General features: G+C 36.9%; 2 protein-coding genes across 3 annotated transcripts; one reads left to right on the forward strand and one right to left on the reverse strand.

Moving 5' to 3' along the window:
• Window positions 1-7,534: 7,534 nt before the first annotated feature.
• Window positions 7,535-11,982, forward strand: LOC142625661 (SUMO-conjugating enzyme SCE1). Of its 2 annotated transcripts, none has more exons than XM_075799334.1 (5): window positions 7,535-7,866; window positions 7,984-8,067; window positions 10,867-11,019; window positions 11,132-11,245; window positions 11,670-11,982. In XM_075799334.1, the coding sequence occupies exons 1-5, from the start codon at window positions 7,798-7,800 to the stop codon at window positions 11,730-11,732; spliced, it is 483 nt and encodes a 160-aa protein (XP_075655449.1). In that variant the 5' UTR covers window positions 7,535-7,797; the 3' UTR covers window positions 11,733-11,982. The 2 variants fall into 2 exon arrangements, with proteins under 2 accessions (XP_075655449.1, XP_075655450.1); XM_075799335.1 differs by having other exon boundaries at window positions 7,554-7,866; window positions 11,327-11,844.
• A 260-nt stretch (window positions 11,983-12,242) lies between these two features.
• Window positions 12,243-15,047, reverse strand: LOC142625660 (soyasapogenol B glucuronide galactosyltransferase-like). The gene has a single exon (XM_075799333.1). The coding sequence runs from the start codon at window positions 14,048-14,050 to the stop codon at window positions 12,383-12,385; it is 1,668 nt and encodes a 555-aa protein (XP_075655448.1). The 5' UTR covers window positions 14,051-15,047; the 3' UTR covers window positions 12,243-12,382.
• Window positions 15,048-20,372: the final 5,325 nt, after the last annotated feature.

The following is a 20,372-nucleotide window of genomic DNA, read 5'->3' on the forward strand; positions in this document are numbered from 1 at the left end:
ATTGCCAATGAACTCTAATTCAAGTAATGGTATCTCTCTTCACAGTAAGAAAAAAAGGTGAAGGAATGATCATTAATTCGAATTAAAACCCATAGAATATGTGTGTAACGTAACTTAACTATTTCCTTTTTCTTTTTTCTTTTTTCTTTTTTCTTTTTAAGAAAAAGGAAAGGGTACTGTCTTTTAGCACCACCATCGAAACATAAATTCCAAAAATTGCAATTGTTGGCCATGGGTCTCACCCCCAAATTTACTTTGATGGTTTCTTTTTTGTAACTCTAAATCCACTGAAAAGACAACAAAAAATTAACTGCTAAGTCAGGTTAAAGCATCAAACATGCATTTCACACACATTGCTTTGGTCCTCTAGAATACAAAGACGTTGCCTTCCTTCCAAGACATTGTTACTTGGTAAATTATTTATCTTGACCATTTGTTTCTAAAAAAAATTCTGTCTATATAACATTTCAAATCACATAGTGTGTTTCCCAAATAATTGTGAGGATATTACAAAAACACGAAATTCTAATTAGTGATTTAGTTTATGTAATAGGACATAGATTATGACGAACCTGTATAGTTTTTTTTTTTTAATTATTATAATATGGTGCTAACTCCACATCTTGAACCATTTTCTTTCCTAAACCCTCAAGTACTTAGTGCATAGAGATGTGTCAATTTAGCTATAAGACCTTAGCTCTTGCTTGACCTTAAAGTTAATTAGTGAAAAGGCAAAAAATAGGAAAAAGAAAGTTTTATTAAATCTATTCTCATAGTCATAGGGATTACAATAATTTGATTAATCAAACAATTATTTGGGAATTATAAATAATACAATTGACAGATAATAAATTCAAGACAAAAAACAACCGGTGAGTGCAGTGGCGGCTCCAATATTATTTTCTAGAGGGTTCAATAAAAAACATAAATTATACAAAATTTTAAACAAAAGATAAATTAAATATATCGACGTCGCAAAAAAAAAATCCTTCTATGTTGTTGCATATTTTGAAATCATTTCATTATCAATCCTACTAGCTACATCTGTTTCAATGTACATAATCAAGCAATCATTCATCCACTAATTTCTCATTTGTTTGATTTATTTAAAATTTCTTAAGATCTAAATGAGTTTTTCCTAAGGTTTAAGATTAGAAATTTTTACTTTTGTTGTTGGGCTAATTAAAATTTTTTCCCAAATTTTAGATCAAATTGATTTGTTATTGAGATTTTTCTTTGTGTTTAAAAAGAGATTATTAGGAAAATGCAAAAAATAGGAAAAAGAAAGTTTTATTAAATCTATTCTCATAGTCATAGGGATTACAATAATTTGATTAATCAAACAATTATTTGGGAATTATAAATAATACAATCAACAGATAATAAATTCAAGACAAAAAACAACCGGTGAGTGCAGTGGCGGCTCCAAGATTATTTTCTAGAGGGTTCAATAAAACATAAATTAAACAAAAGATAAATTAAATATATCGACGTTGCAAAAAAAAAAAAACCAAAAAAAAATCCTTCTATGTTGTTTCATATTTTGAAATTATTTCATTATCAATCCTACTAGCTACATCTGTTTTAATGTACATAATCAAGCAATCACTCATCCACTAATTTCTCATTTATTTGATTTATTTAAAATTTCTTAAGATCTAAATGAGTTTTTCCTAAGGTTTAAGATTAGCAATTTTACTTTCGTTGTTAGGCTAATTAAAAATCTTTCCCAAATTTTAGATCAAATTGATTTGTTATTGAGATTTTTTTTGTGTTTAAAAAGGTTAAGATATTATTAAGATGATTATATTTAAGTTTATTTCAGTTGAGGTTAAGGTTAGGGGGTTCAAATTTTTATTTTAAGTGTCAAAACATGAAAAATAAAATAAAAAAATTTATGATAATTTTTTTCTTGGGTACAATTCAGGGGTTCATTTGAACCCCCTAAGCTTCAAGTGGAGCCGCCCCTGGGTGAGTGTGACTCAATGGTAAGAAACCGTTAAAAACCTTACTTGTTCAAAGGTTGGAGTTCCATACAACTCTTGTAATTTTATGTTATGGGTTGTTTCGGCATTTGGTCCATGCTGATTTAGCAGTACAAAATATGAGTACAAATAATGGTATGTCTTGTTATGCACTGAGGGTACCTTTGAACTTAACTTATACTTAAGACATGGAGCGATAATTATTTACATGAAACTCTTTTTCATTAAAAAAAAAAAAAAACTCAAGACAAAAAGGCGAGCGAGGAAAAACATGATCTAGGTGAAGTGACTTTTTAGCAGACTTCCAAGTACGGTTTCCTGATGTTCTTTTTACTGTGTATGGTAAGATCCTAGACACCGTAAAACCATAAGTTTACCAAGCAATCAGGACTGATATTTTCACACTAAATCATGTTAAACAAACCCTTGAGCTTCTCTCTCTCTCGGTCCCATTAATCCATTGTAAGAGCGGTAGTGGATGGAGTATGATAACCCATCTTTCTTTTTGTCATTGTGCTTTCTGCTCATGTGGGCCTTTTCATCACATGCTCGATCGATCCTTTTGATTCGATCGATCACCCATTTTGGCTTCCTTTTTAGTAATCTAATTGCAGCCACAAATAACTGATTTTTAGCTGATAGTGGCACTAAATCTGTCTATCTCAGATTATCAGACTTTCTAATCGAATATGATGAGTGCAAACTGCTAAAGCTACTTGTAGCATTGCTCTTGGACTTTAGTTTGTGTTAATCAGCGCCTTACTTCGAGTACATATGGCATCGCATAGTGGGCATCAGATACAGAGAAAAAGCATGATTTTTAATTTTACGGTACTAATGTTACTATAGCTGTGGTCCTCTCATCGTCCTAAACTAGCCCAGTCATCGTTCTTTGCTTTTTGTGCTGAATCATGCATTGTCTTGGTCGTTAACTGCAATGACTCTTAAGCTTTATATGGCTCTTAGCTTTATCTTTCTTTCTTTCCAGCTCGTAATCAAAGCATTTGTCAACAATTGCATGTGCACTGCCGTAAGTTCCCATCATATTGTGCTTTGAAACACTTAACATGATCTTCTTTATTGGCAGTGTGTGACAGCAACTCCTATGAAAACAACTTTGCAATAAACTCATCAGCTTTTTCAACTTTGAAATTTTGAAACAGTTTTCCATTGGCTGTCAGTATTCATCACTACGTGAAAGACACATGGCACCAAGTAGAATCAAGGAGGAGAATCCTAGATTGGAAAGCTAATGTATTTATGTCTCAGCCACATATATAATGTGCGAGACTTTTTAAGTTTTTACGTTCATCGTACATTTATAGACTATGATCGATGAGTGGCGAGTCCAGAGTGGGTTCCTCAATGGCCCCATAACTGCCTAACTCCGGATCCCCATAGAGAGAATATAGTAATAATCAATTCGAAGAACTCATCAACTAGTGTGAAAGTTGTGCTTCTTTACACCGATTGGAAGCTTATTTTTTTTACAATGATGCAGAAAATAAACAAAGTTGATATATAAAAGGCAAAGCGAAGGAGTATCAAGTATAATGAATGCAACATTAACAAAATGATCGTGATAGCGGAAACTTTTATACCAGTTTGTTGCACAAGCACTCTCTAAAAGCAGTCTCACATGAAACTGATTGTGAATAATTAATATAGAATTGAGACAGATCTCACAAACAAATAAAATAAAATTTTATAAAGAAAATAAACACAACTACACTCAAAAGAATAACACTAACAATATTTTACATGCTCCGGCAATAGAAATGTTTATACACTCGGTTATCTCAAACTAATTCTAAGTCACTCTTTATGTAGTGAAGTAGGGTACAATATTTGGATTAAAGTCATCGAACTCTTTGTGGTATCATCTGTTTTTAAGACCTCAGTACATATTTCCTGATAGATATGAATTCTTCACTTACTTCTTTGATAAAGAATAAACTTTGTTTCTATGCCAGAAAATTCAAACCAAATTGGAATAGTACTTTGAGTCCAACTCTAAGAAAGCATAATAGAAATTTGAGCAGGGTGGAAAATTTAGGTAATTGTCTAAGGCCCCAAAGATGGAAGAGGGTTTCATAATTTTATTTTTATAGTATAATACTGCACTTATATAAAATCTAAAATGATATATATATATATATATATATATATATATATATATATTATTTTCCCCTTTTCTCTATCTTAGAAATAATTATGAAAAAAAAGTCATTTCATCATTTACTAATTATAGCAAAAGTATTTTTAAATTTCAATGAAAATTTTTTTCTCTCAAAAAGTAGCTCTTACAACCAATATCCATAAAACCATTAACACATACACTTTCACTCTATCTCTAATTAAAGGCATATTTTATCAATAAGTCATCACCAAATCATTCCTTTTCTCACTTATCCTTTACTTATTAACAAAAGTTAAATTTTAAGATCAATAAGTTTTTTTCATTTTTTATATATGATTCTTTATCGAATAATGTGGAAAAATCTATTATTAATTTGCTTTTAAGTGAATCCATCTTTAAATGTAAATATTAAGGTTATTGAGTGATTTTATTGTTAAATTTTTACTAAAAAAACCCAAATTTAACCAAAGAATTACGTTTAAATTATCGCTTTAGACCTGAAATTGTATCTAGTCTATGCTGAATTTGAGTCGAACTCTAACAAGTACGTAGTAATGAAAAAGAAATCACACTTCTCTTGTTTTCTTTATTTTTGCCTTTCTTCCTTCCAAAACATTTCCTCCCTCTTTGAAGTTAATTTAAAACCATCAAATGTTGGAGATTAAAAAAGAAATTACGTATAACATTAATTAAGCTATATTCACATGGATATATGTCAAAGTCATTCCACTCGAACTAGAATCATAATCATAAAACAAATTATGCAAGCGAGTGTTGCAACTTGCAAGTCATATTTGCATGTCTTACAAATGGGATATCAATGGGTCTTGGATATCCTATGGCTCGGATTGACATAAATCAATGATAAAACCCTAATAGTGAGTGCAATATTTAGGCTGCGTTTGGTTTAACGGTAAACCAATTTCAGAAATGATTTTCCCCGTTTGCGTGTGTTTGGTGAGCACAAAAAATTTGGTCAACTGAAATTGTTTTCCAGTTTGACCGTAAAACAACCCTTACACGCTGGAATTGGTTTACCGTTCCTATTTTACCTTCAAATCACGTTTTCCACGGAAAACAGAGAGAGAGCACGAAGAGAGGGAGACAGAGAACGAAGAGAGGAGAAAGAGAGAAGTGAGGGAGACAGAGAACGAAGAGAGGAGAAAGAGAGAAGTGCCGACGAGCTCGCGCCGGCAAGATCGAGCCCCAAGCCCAGACGAGCTCGCGCCGGCGAGATCGAGCCCCAAGCCCAGACCAGCTCGCGCCGGCGAGTCCGAGCCCCAAGCCCAGACGAGCTCGCGCCGGCGAGATCGAGCCCCAAGCCCAGACCGAACCCCAAGCCCAGCCGAGCTCGCGCCGGCGAGATCGAGCCGCGAGATCGCTACCACGCCGGCGAGCTCGCGTCGGCGAGATCGAGCCGCGAGACCACCGTCCCAAGCCCAAACCCACCTCCGTCGTTACCAACTGGCCGCCGTTACCGATCTCTCTCCCTCAATCTCTCAATCAATCCGAACATTGATCTCTGATTTTGTTGTTGTTGTTGCGGTGGTGTGGGTGGTGGTGTTTTGGTGGTTTTTGTGTTGTGTGGTGCTGGTGTGTGGGTGGAGGTGGATTTTTCTGTGGCTGCTGTGTGGTGTTGTAGATTTTTTTGATATAAAATTTGTTTGGAAGATGAGAAAATGTGAGAAATCAGTAAAAAAATTTGCATTTTCAGAATATTACCAAACACCTGAAAATATTTTCCAAAGTATTTTTTAAAATGCCACCAAACACCTAAAAATATTTTCCTTTCCGGAAAATATTTTCTTTTCTTGAAAACATTTTCCGGAATTGCTTTACTGTCGAAACAAACGCACCCTTAAAGTCAGGAAAAAAAAAATGCAATTGGGCATTTAGCTTTGGAGGAGAGCAACTATAATTGTCACAATAATATTAGTCAAACAAGGTGAACCTAAGCATTTGATATGTTGTTGACATGGTCTTTTCCTTTACATGCAAGAGTTTTGAGTTTCATTTGCAGGGTCCTCAACCATACCCTGATGAAATGTTCAGTGCACTTGGCCATAGAGAGAGCACACAATAATTGCGGTGATTAATCTTGAAAGCTAGCTCATGTGCATCTTGATTGTGATATTACTAGTCTATAGTAGATTAATGTAAATGATTCGGATAAAGATAAGTATAACTAAACTAAGAGCTGCTTTCAGAACCTAATATCTGGCCAGGTGGGTCTGGGCACCAATAATGATTTTGCCTATTTGAAATTACTAGTAGAAATGACATGTCTCTTTTCAGAATTACATGGGCGAGTTTAGTCCGTTGGATGCAATTTGTTGAAAATTGGCTTAAGTATAATTGTACTTAGAAAAAAAAAATGAAACTTTAAAGAATTATAAATAAGTTAAAAAGTTAATAGAAAAATGTAGTATTTAAAATTAAAAAAAAAAAAAAAACACAGAAGATATTGTAGTGGGAAGCAGTGCACAATAATATAAGCTTGTTAATACGCTGGATGAGGACCAGTTGGGCTCATTACCAAGCCTTGCAAAGCTCAGGGTAACGAAAGGGCAAAAACACGGTTCATTCATTGGGCTGATTGCATTGTGCTCAACTCTCTTTCTTTCAGCCCATGATGTGAGTGAGAGTTTCCGGTTCCCTTTCACAAATTGCGCACAAAAGCACCCAATGTTAGTCTAATACAGAAGTGCTACGTCCACAATTTGACATCTGAAATCTTAAGAGGTAAATTATTATTAGTTTTAATTTAAACCCACCACTGAAATTTACTTTTTTTGCTAATGCATAGAATTTTTTGTGAAAATATTTCTCCATTGTTTATAGGCATTGTGGTATGAATTTGGGCTTACACGTATTATATATAAATAACGAAATGGGCTGCCTAAAAGGCCCATCAATCGAAGAAAAGTAGAGAAAGGATGTGTTTGGATAGTGCGTCCACGTCCAGCGTCTGGGCTCCTTCCTTTTTTTTTTTTTTTTCCTTCCCAGCCGCAGTTGTTGACCAAGTCTTTTGTGAACAGTGCATTCGTACACTGTTCACGGACCCACAAATTTCACTTTTCAGCTATTTTTTCATTAAAAATGGGTCTCGCAATACTATTCACACATTTTAAAATTATTTTGTTACAGTGTTTTTAGTTTTCAGTTCTCAGTTTTCAACAATAAGTTCTATTCAAACAGAGCCAAAGTGAACCCAAGCCCATGAGTAAAAAGTGAGTCAACGTCTCGCTAATCCCAATACGATTGCGACAAAAGAAAAACGCGTTGCGTCATGTGAAGTGACAAAGAGGCGTGATTCTCACGCGAGAATTTAGAAAACCAAAAAAAAAAAAAAACAAATTGCATCAATTGACTTTTTAAAGCCCCAATTTTATAATGACAAAAAAAAAACAACAAAAACAAAAACAAAAGGAACAACAAATATGCCAGCTCGAAGAAATCTGGGCCGTACGTTGGCGAACGAAAAGTAGAGCTGGTCGAATTTCTTGGTTAGGGGCAGAATCGGAAGCATATAGTGTAGGAAGCGAGTTTGCTCTCTTCCTCTTTATCCTCTTTAAAGAATCCACAAACTCCACAACAGTTCAACAACAAAGTGAGAAACAAAGAAAGCACAAAAAACACTTTTTCACACACGCACACAGAGAAAGAAAAACCATGTCTGGAGGTATCGCTCGTGGTCGTCTTGCTGAGGAACGAAAGGCTTGGCGTAAAAACCATCCACATGTCTGTACCACTCTCTCTCTCTCTCTCTCTCCTCTCCTCTCCTCTCTCTTTTCATGTATATTTTAATATTATTGCATTTGAATTTTAATAATTTTGTTTTGGGTTTTTGTAATCTAGGGTTTCGTTGCGAAGCCAGAGACTCTGACCGATGGTACGGTCAATTTGATGGTTTGGCATTGCACTATCCCTGGCAAAGCTGGTGTAATCTCTCTCAACTTTTATTTCTGATCCCAAACTTTTTGTCAAGATTTTCTTTCCCTATTCTCTTTGTTGTGTGCTTTTTATTTTGTGAAATGCTATATTTATGTTTGGTTTGTTGGTATATAATTAGTATGGGCATGGACTGTTAAGTTTGAATTGAAGATGATTTTAAGGTAAAAAAAAAAAAATTCATTACCTAGACTGAGAGATTACATAGTACATAACTCTACTAGTGTTTTGGATCTTCATTTTTTTTTTTTTTTTTTGACTGAAAAGTTAGAATTGGATCTTCATTTTGAATTGTGTGAATTTTAGGGTTTGGGGTACTACAAATTTTGTGAAGTCGACTTTTAAGCACCAAACATAAAAGGGTAATTGAGGAATTTATTTATTATATGGTTGATGTGGTGCTGATCACGATTCATTGCCATGTCGGTATGTAAGCCTTTTATAGTTAAATTCGTAGTACCTTTAGCATTTTCCTTTTGAATTTGGTGGGCTTACTGTAGTTTTGAATTTTGGTTTTGCTGCTCATTTTTTATAAGATAGAAACCGAATCATTTCCCATTTCCACACTGTTACAAGTCCAGTGAATCGCGATTCTTAATCCAACTACCATGCGAATATACTAACCACAATTCTTCTTAATTACAAAACACCAAGTTGTAAGTTCATCAAACAATGAAAATAGTACTGCCTCCATCAGGAAGTGAGCATCTTTTTTGTTGAAGCCACACAATGGTCACTGAAGAAGAAAATAAACACTGTTTTACTAACATTAAAGATGAGCATGACTTTATACCAAGGTTCTTTTTTCTTTTTTCTTTTTTAATGGTGAGGGTTATACTTATATAGAATGATAAATAAATGTTTTGACCCACTTTGTGAAGATGGACGCTCAATTTGGGGAGGAGGGAGTACAAGCATAAATCCATTTATTTCTTCCCACATCCTAGTAAGCATGCACGCTTATATATCGTATAAAATTAACTGGTGAACCTAAATTATCCTCAACTCAACCTTAATGGTCCATGTGTTCAAAGCATATGATTTTTTTGACCTTCTGATTTTAATATCTTCAGATCTTTATAAATTGTGTTCAATGGTTATCATTTTTTTTTTTTGTACGTACTTTTGTTGTATGTATAATTGTAAATCACTCCTCTTTTGTACTTTTACTGCATCGTTGCTATGTCTCATCCTGTTGACATTTAGGTCATTTGCATCTTGTAGTGTATTCCATACAGAGGGAATTCATTCTTTGATAAGTATGTCAGCTTTTCTCTGCAGAAGATTGCTGCTATATTATCTGAGAACTGATGGACGTCTGGAACGTCTGGAATTAATTTTGATCTTTGAAAGATAAGGTTGGAAATTTTTTCTTGGAACATTGGTTTCCAGCATGACAGACTAAATTTTGCAGCTTTTCATTTGGATTTTGAAGCCCCCAAAATTGTCTGCCATTAAGCTTTTCTTTGGGGGTGGTGCAAAAAGGAAATTAAGTATGTTGCACTGCTGCTGTGTCATGTTTCATGGGTTTTTCATCTCATCTTGTGTCTGTTACCCTTAATATGTTCTTTTGGTTCTCTCTCTTTTTTTCATTTCTAATGTTCACTTCGGTGCATCCATGTCCATTCAGAAGTCTTGATGGTTGGTGTTGTAGGAGATATTTGAAAAGTTGCAGACATACTCTTATTTTGGTGGAATAAACTATAAATAAATAAAAAATGGTGGAATGGAATTTTGGTATATTTAAGTTTTTGGGGGTTTGCATTGGTGGAGGAAAGGGTTTAGAGCTTAATGAATGTTGTGTATTATAAAAGGGGCTTGTACCTTATGCTTGATCGTGGAAACATTGATGGAATTGGAAATGGGGCTGCAGGAAATTCTAGATGGCAGATAGTTTAGGGTGGGCTGTTTGGGTATAGAGGAGACCTTGAGGCTGTAATACTAGAATGTTGTGATAGAAAAGTAGAGAATTTAAGGGCTTGTTGTGGTATAGTTGAGAGAACCTTGTGCTTTAGAGAAAATAGCATGAAGAGAGTTATGAAGTAGTGATGATGATGATGATATAGTAGGCAACAATGCCTTTATATTCAAAAACGCTTAATAATTCCATTATTTAAAAGTCTAGTTTCCTTAAGAGTACAATAAAGCATGTTAGTAGACTCTTGGACATTCTTGGACTCCTAATTTGTTTACTGCCAAATAAACACATGAATGACTTAAATTAAAATTTAAGAAAACACTCCTTAAGGATTTTAAATGCTATGAGAAAACTCTAGACCCATCTTTATTGTGAACATATACCTAAACAGGCTTAAGTATTTTGTGTTGGATTCACATGATACTACAATCCTGTCACTGAATACCATATGAGAAACTCCTAAAACATTTGCTCCTTAAAATCGTTCTAACCCTATACTGCTTGTGACACAATTTTGAAAATGGGATTTGTCTTTATATGAGATGCATGTAGGTCCAACACAATAAACTCAAGAATTGCCAGATTTGAAGCAATAATGCATGACAATTGACAACTGAACCCCTTTCTAAATGCTGCTTTTTAGTTAATGTACAATTGTGTAGACAAAGGAAACATGTTGAAGTCAATTATATTGTGGGCTTATCTGTAAATTCATAATTCTACCTGCTTAATTTACTTTTGTGAAATCTCTTAAAATTTAGAAAGTGAGGCAGATGACTAGTAAAATGTTTGTGCTGGAAATGAAAATGCTAATTTCCACAATTTCTTTTCTATTTTAAATGGTTTTTTTTTTCCAAATCATGTAATTGCAGACTGATTGGGAGGGTGGCTACTTCCCACTAACGCTCCACTTCAGTGAAGACTACCCTAGCAAGCCCCCAAAATGTAAATTCCCTCCAAATTTCTTCCACCCTAATGTCTACCCATCTGGAACTGTCTGTCTATCCATTCTTAACGAGGATAGTGTAAGTACCTTTGGCTGCTCTAAAAAGTTTGTAGCAAGTGTTATTCATAGGGTTGGAGGCTAGCCATAATGATGAAACTGGTATAACATAACAAACTTTCTGGTATATGTAGGGTTGGAGACCAGCCATAACTGTGAAACAAATTCTTGTGGGAATTCAGGACTTGCTTGATCAGCCAAATCCTGCTGACCCTGCCCAGACAGAAGGATATCACCTCTTCATCCAGGTATATATGGCCCAAAGTACTTTCTGAATTTCTCCTTTGAAAATACCATTTTGTTTTCAATGAGCCTCTGTGCTTCATCAGGTCCAGTCATACTATCTCAACAGGATACAAAAGGGACCATGCATTTCTTTCAGAGAGGCAAAGCAGGTGTAGTAATGATGTACATCTGTATTGTCTAGATGCAAAGTCATCCTTGCCTGATGAGATACGATATGACTGGCTGATATGGTGAACCGGGGAACACTTCTTACTACCGACCCTGTTCCCATGACTTATGTTGTTGCCAAATATGGGACAGTTGTGTTTAAGTGCAGAGAATTGAATCCATTATAGAAGTAACACATTATAGGGGTGGCACTTTCTGTTTTAATCTTTTCTTTCCTAAGTATATATTCTTATATAAGAGAAACACAACTCTCAACAGGATGCTGCGGAGTACAAGAAAAGAGTTCGACTGCAGGCCAAGCAATACCCACCTATTGTGTAAGGTTAAACCTATGTTTCAGAGACTGTATTATGGTCACCTCATGTTTGATGCTAAAAATGCCATTCTAATATATTGCTGGGATTTAGCAATTCTAAGACATTGCATGCTGAAATGTTCCTTCTCTCTATCTAGTTTCACATTTCACATTTTATCATATTTAACAGTGTACCCTGGTGGACCAATGAGCTCTTTTTAGTATTTTGGGGGTATTCCTGCTGTGTGAATAGAGATTTGCAGTGTGATATCAGCTTGCGCGCTGTGTCTCTCCCCTTGTGGATTTTATTTTATTTTTGCCCCTTTTTTTTTATTGTTGTTCGCTGAATACTGTTGAACATAGGATTTCTTCCATGTTATTTGACTTCCATTTTGAGATATCGCAGCTTTGGCAGTCTGATGCATTGTTTTACCAATTAATAATGGTAAAAAAGCTGTGGACTATTCATGTCTCAAACAAAGAAATAAAAATCACATATAAACTTGGAAGAAGCCAATCTTCATATTGATAAATTATATAGAACTTTATTAAAGCTAGCAAAATAATGCAAATAACTTCCAAGCCTTTTTTTTTTCTTTTTGGGAAAAGTTTAAAGCCTTCTAAAAGCTTAGAATTAAACCGCACAATAAGCTGGATATTCCTTCCGCCATTCATCTCAGCTCCTACCACATTTTAATGATTTTAGCTCCTTGATCATGCTCATTAAGTTGGACTGAGATGATCCACTACTTTGTATGGCCCTCCTTGCTGCATTTCTGAGCTCCCTTGCTCGGTTTTTCATCTCTGCAGCTTGGACTCCGCTGCCCATCAAAAAGATTACTGTCTTTTTTATCTCCTCCCGCTTAACCACTTCCCTGGCCTCTTCATCCCATTGTCTCCATTCTGTCACACCCACGGAAACTCCAATTTTTATTACTTGTGTCACAAATTTTTCGTTGTAAAATTGCTCTGCATAAAGAGGCCATGTGATCATCGGCAGACCAGCAGTCACACCCTCGAGAATTGAATTCCAGCCACAATGGGTCACTAACCCGCCAATAGCTGGGTGTTCCAAAATCAGTAGTTGTGGTGCCCAGTCCCGTATTATCAATCCCCTATTACTTTCTTTAATATGCTTCTCAAAGTCCTCAAGCCACCCTTCATCTTGATCCTTGTCCTTCTGCCTAACTACCCAGATAAATTGGTGACTAGAAGCATCAAGACCATGAGCCAGTTCAATAAGCTGAGCTGTTGAGAACTTGTTCAGGCTTCCAAAACTTACATAAAGAACGGAGTTGCATTCTTTGGAATTCAGCCAATTTAGCCATTCATTTTCATCGGGAGCCACTTTGTTACCCCTCTCAACCTTGTCTGCTGCGTCTCTGTTCACACACAAAGAAACGGGTCCTACACTCCATGCCTTAATTCCCGTTATACTTGTATAATGCTCTTCATAAGCACTCTCGAGCTCATGGAAGCTATTCACCACTGCTCCATAGCTTTGTCTCTCAGACTCTCTGATTCTGTCCATCAATTGAGCATATCCGTCTTGGGTTCTAACCCAGCGTGGAAGTTGCAACGTTGTCATCTCTATTGTGTCTGGCAAATCAGGCAGTAAAAATGTGTCGGCATTAGAGTTTACACACAGATGAGGTGCATGCTGTTTGATACTACTTGCAGCACATTGTGAGAAGTAGCCTGCAGTGTGAAATACTAGCCTTGGGATCCCAAGTTTAGCCGCCGAATCGACGGTCCATGGATAGAACATGTCAGTGATAATGCAGTCTGGTGTCATTTCCTGAAATAGTTGCTCAATTGGTTTTTGGAGCAATGACAATGCGTAATAGAGTTTATGGCTCATGCCATGGGAAGTGATCATGTTGAAGTTCTCGATTCCTTCAGGGAGGCCGACTTGGGCAGAAGGGAATTCAAGGATATGAGTTTTGATTTGGTGGCCGGAATTGGCATCACGGTCAATGGCTTTCTGGAAGAGGAGGGCGTTGGCTGGGGTGTTAATAATAGTAACGTTGACACCATGCATGGCAAATAGCCTGGCCAGGTCTACCATGGGAATCATGTGGCCTGAGACCAGGAATGGAAGGAAAAAAACTTTTAGCTGATCAGCTCGAGAGTTCATGCTGATTTTCTCTGCAGATAAATGGTTCTCTAGGAGTAGTAGGAGTAGGAGTAGTAGGAGACGAAGGACGAGCTTTCTTCCTGTTTTTAAAAGCAAGAAGAATCTCGCCCGTGATGTGTGGAGGTTGGGAATGTGGGGCAGTTCTCTTTGTTTCACATAAATTATATTCATAATTCGAAGCATGTGCTGTTGAGTTAGTGGCTCCATGACACAATTGCAAGACTCACTGACACCACACAGACACAGCAAAGCTACTCTGCCGCACTTTAACTTTTTACATATTTTTAATATTTTTTTATTTAATAGTTGAGTTTGTAACTTTCAATCTCCACCCTTCAATCTTATTGCATAAAGTGCAATACCTAGGGTATTGTACCTGATCTAAATCCTATCTAGGGTATTACACCTGATGCAATAACATTGAAGCGTGGAGATTAAAAGTTACAAACAAGTAACTTTCAATCTTAACCTTTAAATAAAAAAATATTAAAAAGATGTAAAAAGTTAAAGTTAAAAATGTAAAAAATTTGTGAAGGAAATAGTGTAATTGCATGGTACAATTGCATCTGATCTCAATCCATTGTGTAGTGTCAGTAAATAGGTGTCTAGAGAGAGGATTCAGATCAGGTGCAATACCTAGGGAGATTGAGATCAGGTGTGCACCATGCAATTACACCATTTTCTTCACAAATTTTTTTACATTTTTAACTTGTAACTTTAACTTTTTACATCTTTTTAATATTTTTTTATTTAATGGTTGAGATTAAAAGTTACTTTTTGTAACTTTCAATCTCCACTCTTCAATGCTATTGCATCAGGTGCAATACCCTAGGTATTACACTTGATCTAAATCCCTACACAATAGCTCTTACTTATTGACTTTGCTTCACTTCTCTTTAATTTACTTCACCTAATACTTAACTTCTCTTCACCTCACACACTTCACCTACACGTTTCTCACAACTCATACTAGTCTCACTCTCTACTTCACAAGTTTCTCATAGCTCATGTCACAAGCACTGTTTTCAAACCCGGACCGAATCGGGAGGTCGGATTGTGAAAATCGGGAACGGGATGAAAACCGATTTTTTAAGAATAAAGAACCGGGTTTTTTGTTAATTTTGTGAACCCCTAAAACCGGGGTTAGACCACATGAATAGGTGGCAAGAATCGTGCGGTCCAACCCCTTAGCAATTTAAAAAAAAAAAAACAACAACAACTTAATGCAAATTTATTCTACTTAATTAAATTGTCCATCTCTTACAAGGAATAAAAAAATTTATAATTAAAATCCTTCAAAGATATTCAACTTTACTTCAAAAATTAATCATAAATTTTAGTGTTTTCATGATTATTATTTTATTTTATTAACTTTCTTATTTAATTATTAAATATATGCTTGAAAATCATTAAATTGCCCTCACATATATATATATATATATATATATATATATATTAGTCAATTTTGCTAGTTTTATAAATTTAATATCTATATTTAGGTTTTAATTAATTATTAAATTAATTATGACATCATCACAGTTTGATCCCGGTTCAACCTCGGTTCGACCTCAAAAACCTTAAATCTCTCCCTTTTACGGTTCAATGAACGGTCCGAGTTTCAAAACCATGGTCACAAGTAGAAATCAAAGGTTCCTATTTATACAAGCATGAGGTCGGCTAAGCAATTAACATTGAAGCTTCTAGCTTCATCTAATTTCTACCGCAATAGAATTCTAGTAGTTCTAGGCTTTATTTTATTATTATTATTTTAATATCTAGCTTGTAAGGACCCAAAATCAGGTAAAAGACTTAGCACCCAACATGACGGTTTTTGACTAAAGATCCTAAAACAATGAATTTGTAGAGAGGGTAGCAACAACAAAGCTTTTGGACGTCCCCCTTCATGTGTCTCTCCTCTCTTATTTATACCCTTTGTCCTTACTATCTCAGCACTACACCTCTCCATCTACTCCACCCCTTCTATTGACACTTGTCAATTCCCTTGTAGTCGGTAATGGAGAGAAGTTTTAGCTCTGTGCTTTGTACTGTTCAGGTCATTTCTACATTAATGCAACGGATAAAGCTGGTACTCCCTATTCAATGCGGCCAGAATGGTTAGTGCAGAACATTCAATACAACGTTCATAGTTATCCAGCCCCTACCCAGATGTTTGCCATATACCCTATATACCATTAATCTTCATTTCGTCCTTTGCCCAACCATCCCACTTCATCCTCGGGAAAGTGACTTTTATTCTTCTCTACTCCTTATGCCTTTCAGTATGTCCTCGGGTCTTCAGATCTTCGGGTCTTCGGGTCCTCGGGTCTTCGGGTCCTCACAACAGCCCCTTAACACTTAGGTTATTAACTACGAATTAATAACCAAGTTTTAATTTCTCGGATACGCCTTTTACGTGCATTTTGCTTTCACATGTACGGACGTCTTTTCGCTGCCCATGTCACGCTTCTAATGGCTCGAAGTCCACGATGGAGCATTTATGGTATCAGGCGGTTCCTTACCTACGCACGTTCTACGGCTGGATGAGTATCGTACGGCTCAGATGTCAATCTCAATTATGAGCAGGAAAATTACCGTCCTTCCATTTTTATTTTCATTTTTTACCCCTATAAAAGCAAACCTTCAGGCTGGCTGAGGTTTATTTTGGTGTTTTGAAGGATTAAAGGAAAAAGGACCTCCCGAGGAGCAGTTTTAAGCATTCTTCAGAGGTGTGTCAGCTCTCCTATTGCTTCTTTTTGATTGTTTATTTTTCTTTTTCTATTGTAAGGGTTAATGGGTAGATACGCTAAACTAGTAAAAATAGATGAGGTGAAGGCCGCCTTTAAGATCCAATATAGGATTCCTGACGATGTAGACATTCAGTATTGTGAGGAAGAAGATTGTCTACTTGTATCCCGGCCACCCGAGTCAGTTTTAATTCCCATGATTGCTTTTATCGAAGGCGGAATGGAAATTCCCATGGGTAGGGTAACCTGGGATTTTCTTATGAATTATAGACTTACCCCAGCCCAATGTTCTCCCAATGTCCTTAGGATTCTAGGATGTGTAGATGCCCTAAATCGTAAAATGGGAACCAACTTGACTTGGCATGACGTAAATTGGGTGTACAACTGCCAAAAAGGGGAAAAAACCAAATATTACATGAAGTGTAGGGTCCCCGCTGTTAGGTTGATCTCTTGCTTGCCTGATTCAAGCAAATGCATGGACGATGATTACCTCATCATCTCGGGGAATTGGCATGACGGCCTACACTGCCCTACCTAAGATGGGGTGCCAGGTAGGGTTCCTGAGGACCGATATAATACTTAGGAATAACCGTTTTCTTTTTATGACCTAACATTAGTTAACCTTTCCTAACGGTTTTTATTCCTTACTGCAGACGACTACCACACTGCTCCAAACATAGCCGCTGTGAACCGTCAAGATTTAAACAGAATTCTTCGGTCAGAAATATTTTTGCACAGAGATGGACAACTCCGGGCAGCCCACGTCATCCTCTGCTACACCCCTTCCACCAAACGATTTCAAAGTCCAAAGAACGTAATCCAAGCCAGGGATCTTCGACTAGCTCGTATTGACGTTGCAGTTCCTGGCTTCTTACTACCTACACCTCCTCCAGCAGAAACCCAAGACGCACAACTTCCCGCCCCTCTCGCAGCCAAATTACTTTACCCCTAAGAGCAATCCCCTGATCTAGTGGTAGAAGAAAAAACTTCAACTCCCGAGCCGAGTCGCCCCGAGGTGACGGAAAAAGACTTTGAAGTTTTTTACCGCGACGACGCCCCTCGCACTTCACATCCTTCAACCAGGAATATGGGCTTTCAAGAGAAAGAACCCGACCTTCTGGCCTTGCTACAAGCACATGCAAGCAGCTCTTCCCCTGTTGTGGCCATACCCCCTCGTCCAATCACCCCCACCGTGACACGCACCCCTCCCTTCGAGGTCGTGGACAAATAAAGAAAAAGGGGTCAAAGTAGCAAAAACGTCATAGAAATTGAAGAAGGAGAGAACCCCGACCTTCCCTCTAAAGATAATAGGATAGGGAAAGCCCTTACCAAGAAACCCGTTCATACTGGATCTTCTAAGGACACCAGTAGCGAGCCAACAAGGAAAGCAACAGTTTGGCACCCCAACTTTACCCTAAGTTCAGGCAGCCCCGTTCTTGATGATGCCAATCTCAGAGATCCGAAAAAGAGAAGTTCAAGCTTGGTGGCTGAGTGCTTGGAAAAGGTCTTATGCCTTCCCGAGGACATGGCTGAACTGCAGTCTTTTCGCAAAAGAGAAGTATTCATGTCTCTAAAACAGGACTTAGCTAAGGTATTTTTCAAGTTCTATATCACTTTATCTTCATTATTATTAAAAGTATTATTCATATAACTCTCATAATTCATGTACATTATAGGCTGTCCAGGCTTCATTCATGGCCGAGGAATGGGTGGATCATTCCTTGGACTTAACCAGGAAAGCCGAGCACAATGCCGAGGTGGCTGTGAGGGCTCAGAATGAAGCAGAACAGAACTTGAAGGAAACCCTTCTTCGCCTTGCCAAGGTAGAAAAAGCTCACAAAAACGTAGAGTCTGCCTTGCAGAGTTATGAGTCAGAGGCTAATCTTGCTCTTGAAGCCCAAAAACAAGCTCAAAATAGACTTGCTCTTACTATGGTGGAGCTTAAGCAAGCACAAAGGGAATTAGCCACTAAAGAGCAGGAGAAGGCTGATGCTGAGCAAGCAGCATATGATGCCGGAATGAAGAAAGTTGTTGACAGCCTCACCGCTCAACTAAAAGGGGTTGCCCGTGCTTTATGTTTGGAAGTGTGGGGTCGGGCATTAGACGCTGCCGGAGTATCCACTGAGTCTGAGCTTCGAGCTCCTGACAGTGTTTATTACCCTTCTGCTTTACACTTAGCTCTTGCTCCCTCTAAACCTACAAGTGACCCTCTCGCAGCTGCAACTACTTCGGATCCTGATCCATCTGCTGTTCATTCCCAGGGCCAAGAAATAGCTGGAAACCCTTCTTCTAATGCCGAGCCAATGGATGAAGGAAATGAAGCCGATCTAAAGGAAATGGGACAGGCAAAAAGGAAGAAAAAAGAGAAAGAAGCAGAGAAGAAGTACCCTAAAGACAAACAAACAAGCACTTAATTCTGTTGTTTTTCTTTTTGTTCTTCTTGTTGTCTTTTTTTCTTTTTCTTTTTTTTTCTTCTTTTTTATAAACTGAATGGAAGGAATGAATGGCCGTGCCATGCATATTGTTTATTGTTAATTGCAATACTCAAGTATTTACTTTGTTTCTACTTATTTGCCAAGTACAATACCTTACTGCTAAGATAACAAATTTTCATGCACACATAACCTGGATCATGATGATCAATTTTGCAATATAAGCCAACAGTAAACGGTGTTCATTTTTTGTCTTACACTTATAATTTGAGGAATTGACCAAGAACTAAAATTAGTTAACACTTAACTTTTATAAGTTGTTAATGTCTCTTAGACTTGTGGCCCGAGGAGCCGAACAAGGTCTAAGGTCAGCTTAACACTTAACTTTTTTTTTGTAAGTAGTTAATTTCTCTTAGACTTGTGGCCCGAGAAGCCAGACAAGGCCTAAGGTTAGCTTAACACTTAACTTTGTTTTTTTTTTTATAAGTAGTTAATTTCTCTTAGATTTGTGGCTCGAGGAGCTGAACAAGGCCTAAGGTCAACTTAACACTTAACTTTTTATAAGTAGTTAATTTCCCTTAGACTTGTGGCCCGAGGAGCCGGACAAGGCCTAAGGTCAGCTTAACACTTAAATTTTTTTTTATAAGTAGTTAATTTCTCTTAGACTTGTGGCCCGAGGAACTTGACAAGGCCTAAGGTTAGCTTAACACTTAACTTTTTTTTTTTTTTATAAGTAGTTAATTTCTCTTAGACTTGTGGCCCGAGGAGCCGGACAAGGCCTAAGGTCAACTTAACACTTAACTTTTTATAAATAGTTAATTTCTTTTAGACTTGTGGTTCGAGGAGCCGGACAAGGCCTAAGGTCAGCTTAACACTTAAATTTTTATAAATAGTTAATTTCTCTTAGACTTGTGGCTCGAAGAGCCGGACAAGATCTAAGGTCAGCTTAACACTTAAATTTTTATAAGTAGTTAATTTCTCTTAGACTTATGGCCCGAGGAGCCGGACAAGGCCTAAGGCCAGCTTAATACCTGGGTATAGTTTATTCCAATAAAAGAAAACACACAGACTAATGGAACAAAATAAGCCTACAATTGATACAAAGGAAGACTCTTCCTTTAATAGTAATAACGTCGCAAGTTATTTACATTCTAAGGGCAATGAACTACCCTTCCATCTAAATCTTCTAACCGATAAGCTCCCACGCCTGCTACAGACGTAATTCGATACGGTCCTTCCCAATTAGGCCCTAATTTACCCCAGGCAGGATTTCTCGCTGTCCCTACCACTTTTCTTAATACCAAGTCTCCTGGTACTAAAGGTCTCGCCTTTAACCCTTGTCATATGTCTGCT

The sequence above is a fragment of the Castanea sativa genome, chromosome 2 (assembly GCF_040712315.1).
Source record: "Castanea sativa cultivar Marrone di Chiusa Pesio chromosome 2, ASM4071231v1".
NCBI lineage: Eukaryota > Viridiplantae > Streptophyta > Magnoliopsida > Fagales > Fagaceae > Castanea > Castanea sativa.